At 35.8% G+C, this 13154-nt stretch overlaps 2 protein-coding genes across 3 annotated transcripts; one reads left to right on the top strand and one right to left on the bottom strand.

Annotated features, from left to right (window-relative positions):
- The first annotated feature begins 1157 nt into the window (after positions 1-1157).
- Positions 1158-4358, top strand: LOC107021787 (zinc finger-containing ubiquitin peptidase 1). Of its 2 annotated transcripts, none has more exons than XM_015222494.2 (6): positions 1158-1454; positions 1545-1653; positions 1981-2765; positions 2920-3031; positions 3884-3979; positions 4060-4358. In XM_015222494.2, exons 1-6 carry the CDS (start codon positions 1393-1395, stop codon positions 4141-4143), a joined length of 1248 nt encoding a protein of 415 aa, XP_015077980.1. In that variant the 5' UTR covers positions 1158-1392; the 3' UTR covers positions 4144-4358. The 2 variants fall into 2 exon arrangements, with proteins under 2 accessions (XP_015077980.1, XP_015077979.1); XM_015222493.2 differs by having other exon boundaries at positions 1160-1454; positions 1963-2765.
- A 264-nt stretch (positions 4359-4622) lies between these two features.
- On the bottom strand, positions 4623-11757 carry LOC107022473 (ABC transporter B family member 19-like). Its single transcript, XM_027917964.1, has 9 exons — positions 11476-11757; positions 11267-11321; positions 10965-11140; positions 9916-10175; positions 9493-9806; positions 9091-9314; positions 7327-7612; positions 6757-7212; positions 4623-6605 (listed from the first exon to the last, which is right to left on the bottom strand). Exons 1-9 carry the CDS (start codon positions 11755-11757, stop codon positions 5131-5133), a joined length of 3528 nt encoding a protein of 1175 aa, XP_027773765.1. The 3' UTR covers positions 4623-5130.
- Positions 11758-13154: the final 1397 nt, after the last annotated feature.

The raw sequence follows: 13154 nt of genomic DNA, 5'->3' as shown, positions 1-13154 counted from the left end.
CACCTGCGTGAATTTGGATTAGTCAGACTTCAGTGTAGAGTATTGGACACAGTTGGCGCGAGGATGAGGTAAAAGAAGAGTAAGTTGAGATTAGAAGAAAAACAGAATAGAGGCGTTTTGGTATTTTGAAAATGTGATGGTGCTAAACTATCAATAAGACTGAATTTTTATATATATATTTTTTTTGGTTTTCCAAATTTTAAAGATTGAAGCAAGGAAGCTGGCGTTTTAGGTTTATATATTGTAAAATATAAGAAGTAAACTACTAACATTTATAAAAGAACCAAAAAATAAAATTAATAATTGAATCTTTTAAACAAAAATAATAGGCACTAACAAAAAGCGAAATATTTATATTATTTTAACATAAAAGTGAAAATGAAAATAGGAAGAAAAAAAAGGTGTGCCAAAATAGTAAACATTGTAGATTCACCTTAGAATATAATTTGGTATGGTTTGGTTTTCAATTTAGCAAAAGATACATATTTAGTTATGTCACATGTTGAATGCGATTTTCTATAATTTTTATCGTGTAATTAAATAAGTGAGTTTTTCTTTTTTTTTTTTTTAAAATTTCTTGGAAAGAACTAATAAGTGTATTAAAGGTAATTAACAAGACCCACTTTACGACTTAGATTTTTTTTTTCTACTCAATATTCAATATTCACATTAACTCTAATTAATTGAAGTTTAGCTTCTTCCGTGCGTATTGGCTCCCCGTATATCGTATATGGTTCAACTACGCACGGTGTCATAAAATGATTAAGAACTATGGCTGAATCGAAATGTATCTTTTTCTTTGTATTCAATAAGTACTACATGACTAAATAATTCAAGGAAGGACGGACTACACGAAGAGTCTTTTAAGTAAATGACTCGTGGGGAGGTTATAGCGATACATCTTTGGGATTATTTTTTTTTGAATTAGTTTGTTTTATTGAAAGGATCGTCGTGTTCTATCAGGAACGCAATGTCATTTTTGATTTGATGTATTTCAAATGATTAAATACATCGCTGACACAAAGTGACGTAGAAAAATTTTATTCATCAATAATGATCGATCATAATATAAAAGGTCAACTTCTGCTCTCCACCACACAATCCTTGTTAGTTCAATGCTTTGATGAAACACCGGTGATAAGTCATATTTGTACCTCTTTTTTCTTGTGACTATGTAGACCGGACACAAAATTTACTCAAAATTTATTGTTTAAACAGTAATATAAATTATTTATGTGTAGTTAATTACTAGGAGTACTGCATAAAATTAAATTGAAATTATTTTTTCAAAAAATTCAAAATTACGTTGCCCCATAGGGTTTATAAAAAGAGGAAAACTGGGAAAAAGAAGAGTTTTCCCTCCACAATCCTGCCTTTTCACGGAGCTCGATAATGGCCGATTTCTCAGCTTGCCCTATCTGTAATCTCAGAGTTCTCACCTCTGAACTCGAAAGGTGATTCTATTTTTGATTTTTTTACGTCCTATGTCAATTGCTATTTATTTTTTGTTTCGAGAAAGTTGTAAAATTGATGGATTAATACAGGCACGCTAACAGTCACTTCGACGATGAGGACATTGACAAAGACTTCGAATTGGCTCAACAAATTGCCCTTGACCTTGCCTGTGCCCCTTCAAGTCCACCTTATATCCCGGTACTCTTTTTTTTTTTCTCTTTGTAAATTATTCTGTTCTATACTATATCATCAATCGCCGAGATTTAATATACCAGAGTACCAATTCTGATGTTATCAACCTGCCTCCGTAGAATTTTGGAGTCACACTTATTTGGCTGCAAATCATTAGAAAATTTTGGAAAAATAAAGTTATAATATTCTCGCCTTTTTTAAATTGGTATATTTTTGCTTAAAAAATGGCTTGTTACTGGAAAAAGGATAGAAGGTGATAGAAGACGTTTAAAAGGTGTAGGCTTTGTTCTATATCCTTGTTTTCGTGATTATCAGGTTGATGATGACATGCAGTGTGAAACTAGTTCCCAAAAGGATCGCGAGTGTAGTATTTTGAAGTATGAGGCCAAAAATTGCAATCCTGGAGGGAAAGATATTGATGAAAAAGTAAGGATTTTATCAAGTGTGTACCTTAATGAAACCCGACCTCAGATTGGACAAGGGTTAATGGATTTGTTGAAGAACTGTTTAGAGTTGGAGACTGAAAAGACCACCACTATTTTGTGTGTTAATGTTGATCATTTCCAAAGCAGCCATTCGGAGGATTATGGTTGGGGTTGTGGCTGGCGTAATATCCAGATGCTTAGTTCTCACTTGCTTAAGCAACGACAAGAAGCAAGGGAGGTCTTGTATGGAGGTTCTGGGTTTGTACCTGACATCCCTTCACTCCAAAGATGGCTTGAAATTGCTTGGAAAAGAGGCTTTGATAAACAGGGCTCAGAAGACTTTGATCGAGCAATTTATGGCAAAAGAAATTGGATCGGAACTACAGAATGTGCTACGCTCTTCCGTTCATTTGGCCTTCGTGCCAGGATAGTGGACTTTGTAAGCCGGGAGATAGACATTAGGTCAAGTGGAGTTGGTAAATGTGTGGGCAGCATGACACCACAAGTTTATGGACCAATGGATGTATATCTGTCCAAAGGGAAAAATGCTGTATCCAAGGCTGTTCCGATTTCGTATGATGTAAAGGCTAAGCCTAATGTCCAGCAGGCACTCATTGATTGGGTGTGGAATTACTTTTCTGACAATAAATCCAGGAAATACGGCAATCATGGTATCCTAGTCAGTCAAAAAGCGTAAGTGAATTTAGTGAGTGACTGTATTTCCTTGATTAACTTGGATGTATGTGAAAATCTTTACTTGTGCATAAATTTTCTTGGTTACTGATCTCTTCTTTCATCATCATTCTCTTTTTGGTTATGGGGTCTCTTATAAGCTTCGTTGAAACAGGCCTTTGTACTTCCAGCATGATGGCCATTCAAGAACCATTGTTGGGATTCAAATGAAATGCCAGAGAAATGGACCAATGCAGTACAATCTATTGATCTTAGATCCAGGTCATGTAAGTATTTGCACATTTCATTCATAAGCAAGTCTTGTCCTCGAGGTTCTATTATTGCTTTGGTCTTTAGGGCTTCCCTATATTGATGGCAGTATTTGTATTTTTACTTGAAAAGTGTATGTGAAATCCATTGTCTCCCTTTCCTTAGTTAAATGGTCGTAATGTTTTTTTTTATGTACTGAAGATGTAAAAGCATATTATGTTAGATGGCGGGTGAGGATTTGGAAGCTTGCCTTATGCTCCATAAGTTCCTTTATTGGCAATTGGCTTTCGTTGTTTAACCTGCTTATGTATAATCGGTTCCAGGACCAAGCATGTAAGGAATTTTAGACTCTTGCAGTAAATATATTGTTTAGGGTATTCTTAAATTACCAGTCCATCTAAAAATATGTGGTCTAGGAAAGCACATATGAGAGATTTGTGATTGTGCGTGCTGCTTACCTTTAATAGAGTTGTGCTGCAAATGTGCACACTTATAAAAGGATCTCCATCAACTTGGTACAATCTGTTCCCTTTTTGTTAGTTTTCATCACTTGGGATGGCTGATGTATGGGATGGTCATTGTAGTTATCAAAATATTTTGTTTCTCCTCCCTCAAAAATCTTGTTGAGATGTTGAAAAGGAAACTGACAATGCTGTTGCTTTCAAATCTATTTATTCCCTTTCAAGTTAGGGAAAAAGTTTGATGACTTCTCCTTAATGACTTCTGTTTCTTATTGTTCTTTTTACTCATTAGTTTTGTCTAAGTATCAATTTTCCTATTATCAGCTACAGGGTTATGTTACTTTTAGGATATGTCATGTATATTATCTATAGATTACTTACCAGAAGCTTCACCATACCTTGTCTCAGACAACAGAATCCCTGGCAAAATCTCTTAAAGGAAACTTCGGTTGGCAAAAGCTAATAAAAAGAGGTGTACACACTCTGAAGAAGCCATTATATCAGGTTATATTGCATTTCAACTGTCTCACATTTAATTGTTTGTCCTCTTTTGAGTCATCAATAACATTTTATTTTTCTTGCAGTTATGTTTTCTTGATCCTGGAATTGCTTCTGGGGAGGAGATTGAGAGCCTAAAGAATCTACACAGCATCCGTGTTGAAGCTTAGTCCTAAAATCTCAAGGATGTATAATATGCAACTAGAATTTCAGACAGTTATTTTAAAGGGGTGCTCTTAGCTTGCATGTATCAGTTTTGTGTACAGTCATTTTGGTGATGAATATAGGTTAACTGTTTTACCATATATTTTCTGCAAATATTAGCTACTGTGACACTAAGCTCCTGTATATATTAAAATGAGAAAAAGATTTGGAGTTGGAGGTGTGTGTTAAGGTCCCTAGTACTGGATCAGTCAATGGACTATTAAAGAGAAAGTTAGGCCGAACACACAGGTTTGACCTTGATTTGTTCCTTGACTTGGCTATGATTGCTGAATTTTGGCAATACATTGAAGGAATTGCAGACACTGGAACTCATCAGAGAGTTTACGATCTCTTCTGTTTTAGGGAAATTCATCCTGATCTCAGATAGAGGGGTACAGAGTGAGTTAACTCACTGGTTGAATAGCAAGAGTCCTAAAAAAATACATATAGGAAGAGTCCAAATTCACTTAGGAAAGTTCTAATAAGTGTTGTCAGAGGTGCTTAAGCGCTGCAGCGAGACCGTGTTGAGCACTTTGCCTCACTTAATGTGAGCTTCAGCGTCCTCATCAAGGTTCTCACACATATTTTCCCTTGCCAATGAGCCTCTTTAGAAGAGTGACACTAAACAATTGATATTTCACTTTATTGTAATTTTTGTTCAATATCTTTGTTCATATATTTTAATCTTGGACTTAACATAGATATTTGTATTTTTTCCTCCCGTTTTTTTTTTTCATTTATGCCCATGCTTTAGCAGGCTGACATTTTTTGCGCTTTTGCTTTTGATAACAGTGGCACTATTTGAAGCTAATTAAATAATTCAACACCTATCAATCCCATACTGGCCCTATCTGTTTTTTTCTTCACAAATACAACAGTGCTATGACCAACAAGTTAATAGTTTACATGAGGGTGAATCCTACTCTTACCTTTGATGCAATTGTCAGCGTACATCAATACTTTTTCTCCATACCTTGGAGCCTTACAAATCTTGAATAAACACCATCTGGTTCTGCCATCAGGTTTGAGTGGCTGCCCTTCTCCACAATCTTACCGTTGTCCATAACAACAATGGTATCTGAATTTATTACTGTGGAAAGCCTGTGAGCAACAGTGATCTGTGTCACTTTTGTGATCCCGGAGCTGTTTAGTTTCATTGATTCCAGTGCACTCACTACTGCCCTTTCAGACTCGGTATCTAAGGCACTTGTTGCCTCATCCAACAACATTATTCTGGGCTTTTTGAGCAAGGCCCTTGCTATTGCTACTCGCTGCTTTTGCCCTCCAGAAAGTTGAGAACCCTTCTCCCCAACAAGAGTGTCATATCCGTCAGGTAAGTTACTAATAAACTCGTGTATGTTTGCTGACCTTGATACTTCCACTATCTCAGCTTCTGATGCTCTTTCACTCCCATAGCAGATATTTTCTCTAATTGAGCAGCTAAACAGGAGTGGCTCCTGCTGTACCAATCCAATCTGTGCTCTCAACTTTCTAAGGTTGTAATCTCTTATATCCTTGCCATCAATCAGAACATTTCCATCATTCGTATCATAGAATCTCAGTAACAATGCTACAATTGAAGATTTTCCAGCTCCACTTTCCCCAACAAGTGCCACCTTTAATCCGGCTTCAATTTGTAGACTGAAATTGTTGAGAACTGTTACTTCTGGTCTTGATGGGTAACAAAACTGGACATTTAGGAACTCAATTTTTCCTTTGATGGTTTCGGGTTTGGAAATATCTGGCATGTCTGGTACAATTTCTGTGCTACGGTCGAGGATTTGGAATACAGGTTTTAGTACATCTATGGCTGATATTACAGTGGGTATCAGTGTCCATAGTTCTGTAATTGAGGGCACAGTGAGGGAAAATATCTGGTATGCCCTTATCCCATTCTCAAAGCTGGCTTGATTCCTGTCGACAAGAATTGTTGTGTACCATAAGGCAACTGCATGAGCTATGTTCCATAGGCAGAGAGAGATGCCTTGAATAATTCCAAATTTTATGCTTTCTGACTTGCCTTTCCTGAGTGGTCGTTTTAAGGACAGTTTGGCCTTCTCAAGTATCTGTTCTTCGTGGCAAAAAGATGCAACAGTTTTTATATTAGTTGCAGATTCAGAAGTTAGGGCAACAAGTTCGGAGTGTGCTAGACTACTATCACCAGAAAATCCTTTAGCTGACTTTGATTGAATGAGTCCACCGATGAAGTGGCATGGCATCACCGCCCAGGCTACCAGACCCATTCTCCAATTAACTTTCATGCTGACAGTTGTTGCAATCAATATGGACGAAACACACTGGACAATGACGGACATGCGGTCAGATATTATGATCTTGACTGTGGATGTGTCACTGGCTATCTTTGATGTAAGTGATCCAATACTATTTTCGGGCTTTTCAAACCAAGCTAATTCATTTCGTAGTGTGGCTGTAAAAAGTTTTTGAAATGTGATACGCATCAACTTTTATATAGGGGACAAATTCTTGAATGTTAAATATGCATTGAGAAAAGAGAAATGGAAGAAAAACGAAATGTAGATTGATGGATCAGATCTTCCAGGAATTTATAAGTAGGGTACCTGTGTACAAAGCTTGCCTTAAATTTGTCATGGCCTTTTCTCCAATTACTCCAAATAAGTAATGCTGCAAAGTGTGAGCAAACAAAGAAACCACTCCAATTGAAGCAAATATTGCTGAATACAGAGCTACTTTCTCCTTTGAATCAGGATGATAATATGCCACTCCTATTGTAATGATGAAGAACCCAAAAACAGGTTTAGAGATGCCAGCAAAAGCTGCTGCTAAGGAGCCAATAGTTGTCTTTATGATCTCTTTCTCGTTCAAGGCAAACCAGATTCTGAAAAATATGTGTCTTTCTTTTCTTTGGATCTGCTCCTTCTCAGGAAGTTCCTTAAGCTCTGTTTTGCTTTCATTGGGCTCATCAGGTTGCTTATGGTCCTGAGATGAATCCTCTTGTATGGAAATAACTTTTGTATTTGTAGCCTCCAACCTATCAATTAGATGTATTTCATTTTAATCAATTAACCAGTCTGATTTGTAATGATGAATATGGTATTGAGTTTAACCTGACCTAGTTTGACAATCTTGCGTGATGCTCTGCATGCAAAAAAGCCTGTTGTAGAATATACTTGTATCTAAGAGGTTATTATGTGTTCCCGTCACCACAATTTTCCCATCCTCAACAATAGCTATCATGTCTGCATTTACAATAGTTGACATTCTGTGTGCAATTAAGATGACTGTTCTGCCTTGTGCTGCTGTCTCAAGTGCTTCTTGAACTTGTTTCTCTGACTCTGTGTCAAGTGCACTGGTGGCCTCATCAAGCAAAAGAATAGGAGGATTTTTTAAAATTGCTCTTGCTATTGCAATTCTCTGTTTCTGTCCACCTGATAGTTGGAGACCCCTTTGCCCTACCTAGAGTAGGACATTTTAACACAAAAGCTAATTTAGCATGCTTCATTTTTTTCATGGGAGCTTTGCTATACAAGAATTAACGAATTGTTTCGGATGTACTTTGATCATGCTACAACTACTTTCATTTCAACTTATCATGCTTGGGGATGACAGATGAGCAGTAAAATATTTTAGCTATTAGAGACAGAAGAATTTAGAATCCTCAATTTAGGCATTACATTCTCTTTGGTTCAATTTTTCGAAAAGGATTTTACAGATAAGTCATTTTGCCTTGGATCAGGAAAAGGCACGAGACTTGCTAGATGCACAGTTTTTTCTTTTTCCAGGTGTTCTCAATCCTAAGATGTGCCTTTCGGTCTCCCTTTTGTTTATAGTGGTGGAGAAGCAGAAAATCCTTCTGTCTTAGATAATGAGAAATTATTGTTATTAATTTTGACAGTGAGGAGGTGTGTGGTTGGCTGTAGGAGTTAGGAGAGGAAGAGGTATAGGCCAAAGAAGAACTGAAGAAGGTGATTAGATAGAATATGGTACAACTTCAGCTGACGATATGACATTAGATGGGACGGTATAGTGGTCGAGAATTAGGGTATAAGTTTTGTAGGTAGTCGAGTGTTGGACTGAGGACATGACGAACACTAATTTTTTTTCCTCCAATGTATATTAATATTTGTAGCTGCAGTTGTTCTGTTGTCTCTTTTTTTTTTCTTATTTCTTGCATCGGTTAAATTTCTTTTGAGCCGAAGGTCTATCGGAAATAGTTCCTCCATCTCAAAAAGGTAGAGGTAAGGCCACTGTACATTCTACCCTCCTCAGACCCCACTTGTGGAATTACACTAGGCATGTTGTTGTATCATTATTAATTTTCCTGTTCCTTCCAGCATTAAATTGTATCCAATTGATGGTCGCCACATATTTAAAGAAATTATTTAAATGATAATCCGTTATAAAAGTGGTCAATATTGGACCCAAAGATGGATGACAGGGCTATTTGGGAGTCAATAGGTGGGCAATATGGAAGGAAAGGAACTCTAGAGCTTTCGATAGTGTTGAGAATAGTATGCAAAAATTCAAACTAAATTGTCTTATGCTATTATGTTTTTGGTGTAATCAATTATACTCAAATGATACTTTTTTTTTAATTGATGTACTAGACTCAATTTAGGAAAAGATAGTAGAATTTAAAGTACATGTTGTAAATACTGATCAGTGTACTGACTTTTGAGAAATAGACAAAGTTACCATTTTCAAAAAAAAATAGGTGTTTGGCAGGGCTATTTGGGAGCCAATAGGTGGATGATGGGTAGTTTTGTATCATTTTTCAATAGTTCAAGATATTTTAGTCCCTTTTCCATCCATCCTATTGAAATATAGAACTGAATACCACAAACTATGTAGACAGTTATTATCTTTTCTTTTTTTCCTTTATAAAATAACCTAAAGAAACAGTTGGTCATGTATATGAGCGATAATGGTCTGACCTCTGTCAGATATTGATTTGGTAGCTGGGATATGAAAGAATGTGCATTTGCCAACAAGGCAGCTCTTTCAATCTGTTGATCATTTGCATTAATATTTCCCATCTTAATGTTGTCTTTGATGCTGCCAGCAAATAGAGATGGCTCCTGGGAAACTACTCCTACGTTTCTCCTGAGAAACTTCAAATCAAGATCTTTGATGTTGTGGTTGTCAAGGAGAATCTCACCTGATGGTTTTCAAATACTGAGTGAGTTTTTCAATTTTTGTGTAATTTATCTATTCTATTTGATTGATGCAGTATGAACATTATGAAGGTTTTAGACATTTACATGTGAAACTTTCTTTTGTGATAGATGCTTCTGCAAATTCAGCAATTAAAAGTAAATAATGAATTTTTGACCAACCTCTCACGGGATCATAAAATCTCATTAGTAGTGACATGATGGTGCTTTTACCAGACCCGCTACTTCCAACAAGTGCCACTACTTTTCCTGCTGGAATTGACAAAGAAAACCCTTGAAGAACTAACTTCTCCTGCCGTGATGGATAAGCAAAGTGTACATCCCGTATGTTGATATTGCCATCTATTACTTCAAATGTCATCCCTCCTGAGTCTGCATCTATCGTGGGTTTTCTGTCAATAATCTGGAAAACTTCCTTTCCTGCTGCTTTTGCTTGATTGAAGATTTGTATATCTGGTGCAGCATACGTAAGTGATCTGAAATTTGAAAAAGAAAAACTCATCTGGTTGCTGTTTTTAAGGTACTTGAGTTTCTTTCTTCATGATATGAAGAATCTGTTGAAGAATACGAGGTTTTTGCTCTTACATTGCTCCAAACAGAATACTCATAACTGCAGCTATGACATCTCCTCCTGTTGATCTCTTGGCTGTTACAACAACAGCTCCCACCCATACAATAAGAGACCACGAAGCAAAAGTTATAGTCTGGAACGTGCCTGTTCCAAGACCTTTTATTAATGCTTCTTTTTTGCTTATGCTCATTTGTCTTTCTATGCAATCTGAGAAGGATTTGATTGATAAATTTTCTCCAACAAAAGCAAATACAGTTCTGATCTGGGAGATTGTCTGTCATAGAGCATCAGATACGCAATATGAATAAATTGTTACTCCTATTTGATATTGCAAAAACTAAGATTGGCATTCAGAATATGCATATTCTAACATGAAATTGTTATTGAAGAAATTGCTATAACTTGTCACCTCTTCTACTATTGATGTGGCCTCTGACAGGTATGCCATTTTTATATTTGAAATCTCACTCATTCTCTTTGTGTAACTGGCGCCAGTTAACATTATCAATGGGACAACTATTAAGGATAGGAGAGAAACTTCCCAGCAGGATATAAATGCAATTAAGACTCCAGAACCAAACGTTGCAATGCATGATAGGAAATGTCCCAACTGTCACGTGAAAAGAAGAAATGTTAGGTATATATGGATATTAGATTGTAAATTAGATATTTATGAACTTCTGGATGTGCATGATGTTAGAACCATTTTTGGTTAGTCAAATTTTTTCCACCTGCTATTGGACAGTCTCTTGATTTTGTATGACAGGCAACTGGTGCAGGAAATAAGAAGCATCTCTGAGAATACTGTATCTCGTTTGGGAGAGGGAGGGCTTCTTGAGTTGTTAAGCTACTGACATGAAGGTGTTTGAGTTGTTGTTTATTCATGTTTATATGCTCGAATTAGCCAAAAGTTTGTTTTACGCCTTATAAGTACTTTAGGTTGTTTACTCACTCCTGCTTTTCATTTCCAATGTTCTTCTCTTCGTAAAGATGTTTCTTAGCTCAAATTTTTGGTAAATGCTTTGAAGCTAACAATAATGTTTACAGGGATGAGCTTATGTACCTTCTCTCCGATGGTGTCCTGTATGAGTGACATGTGGTTGCTTATGCCTGTAAGTACTTTGCCAGTAGTTATCTCTGTATCAAATGCCCCAATATCCTGTCTTAGCACTGCGTTTAGAAATTTCAGTCTTAAACGTGCTACTTGTCTTTGACTAGCATACATCCAGCATCCTATCTCTGCATATTCCACATTACCACTTTTTAAGTACAAAATTTATGGAGTTGAGTTTCTACTGTTCCAAATCATTGATATTTTGAGTCTTGCTTATTGAAACTTTAGTATGATAGTAGTAAGGTAGTTACCCAGCACTCCAGATGGAAATGTTGCGAAGGCCATATACCAGACATATGGGACGACCTGAAATTAAGTAAAAGCAAAACAGCTGAGTTAAGACCCTTCTCCAAGTGAATATGTATTACACTTCCAAATACTTTTGTTTCAACTTTTAACTTCAAATATTGTCTGAACACCTACTTCATGATTTTTGATATGCCAGTAAAGTTAGTTATACCTTTTTGAGTGCTCTAACCATAGCTGCTGTGTCATCAATATTGTTTCCAAATGCATCAAGGGCTTTGCCTAGCAAATAATAGCCAACAGGCTGGGCAAGTCCATGGACAATGGAACCAAATGTCCCTAAAGCCATGAGTGTCCAGTCAAGTGCATCTGCTTCACTTAGTAGTTTGTGAAATGGCACAGTCTCAGACATAGCCTTCTTAGTTTCATCGCCCGTATCCTCAGTTTTTTCTCTCTGCTCATCATGATCATCAATGGCTTCTCTAACTTGAGCCATCTTTCTTTCTGTTGCTTTCATGCACACGTACTTACTCTATTTATATGCATGTGTTTTAACATATATTGAATACAAATATGTAGTTAATAACGTCCACGAGGAATATTTGCTGGGATATACCCAAGGAAATAATATACAAATATAGTAAAATCGATCATGTTTTCTAACCTTATCTTATATGGTATATAAACACAGATTAATTAGTACGAGTTGTTGTCAAGTAGTGTTGGATCAGTTATATATTAATCAATATTCCATTATCAGGTATGAGATTATCGACAAAAGAGTTTAGTCTAAGTAACTTTGTTTATATTTTTTGTTCAAGTCTGAGGATTTAGCAGTTATAATATATTCAATTTTCTTTAAGATTTGAGTCATTGGACCAAGCCTCTCATGTAGCTGAGGAATCCAAGAAGCTAGTTCCCATAGTTATGCGTGATCTGCTATATATTCGTTATTCTGCGGTATATTCTATGAAGTATAATTGGTTTCACTTGCTTTTGATGTAACCTAATTACAAATATATTAGGGTGACATTTTAAATCGATCGGGAGTATTATTTTGATCCAATAATGTCATGTTCGGGTAAAGGTTTATTAGAAATAACCTCTCTACCTGAGGATAGGGATAAGGTTTGTGTACATTTTGCTTAATTCAGACTTCGCTTGAACACGTTTATCAAGTGTATGGTTCAATGGCCTTAGCATATACAAATACGAGATAATAATAAGATACAATAATCTTTAGACCACATAGAAATACACATTAATAAGTGAAAATATCATCCCCATTCATTTGAATTGACAGCTGAATAATGAATATCTATTATATGTGTAAAGTTGAATTTATACATTTTTCTCTACACAGAGATAGGTATGTTTGTATGCTTAACATCTATTGGTTTGAAATCTTAGATCATGCAATTTTTTATATATTTTTATTTAAGCTTTAATAATTGCCTTGAAACAAATATTTTCATCTGTTTCAATTTATGTGATGTAGTTTGACTTGATACATTTTTTTTTTGAAATTTGTGACAAGAAGCTAGAGTTATTCTGAATAGTTCATTGGTTATTTGCATTTGTCTATTGGGAATTAAGGTTTATTGGTTGTGATTGTCTTTAGTAGTTATAAGCAAGTGCAAGGTGGTGTAGCGGACGAATAGTTTTCGGTGCGATTCTTTTGGGAAATTAAGAAAAAGTATTATTTGAAAAAACATATAATGACCATTGTTTTGGATGGACTCCACTGTCTTTTTGCTTTGTATTAGGAAATTAATTATGTCATCGATCTACTAATTCTAATATAAAACAACTACTCAGTGACAATAACCGGACCTTTAGTTTATTTTAATAAAATTTATACTGTAAATTATGGAAAACGTCAACGTTTATCAA

The sequence above is a fragment of the Solanum pennellii genome, chromosome 6 (assembly GCF_001406875.1).
Source record: "Solanum pennellii chromosome 6, SPENNV200".
NCBI lineage: Eukaryota > Viridiplantae > Streptophyta > Magnoliopsida > Solanales > Solanaceae > Solanum > Solanum pennellii.
Note: the sequence above shows the minus strand (reverse complement) of the source record. Positions and strands in the feature narration are given on the sequence as shown.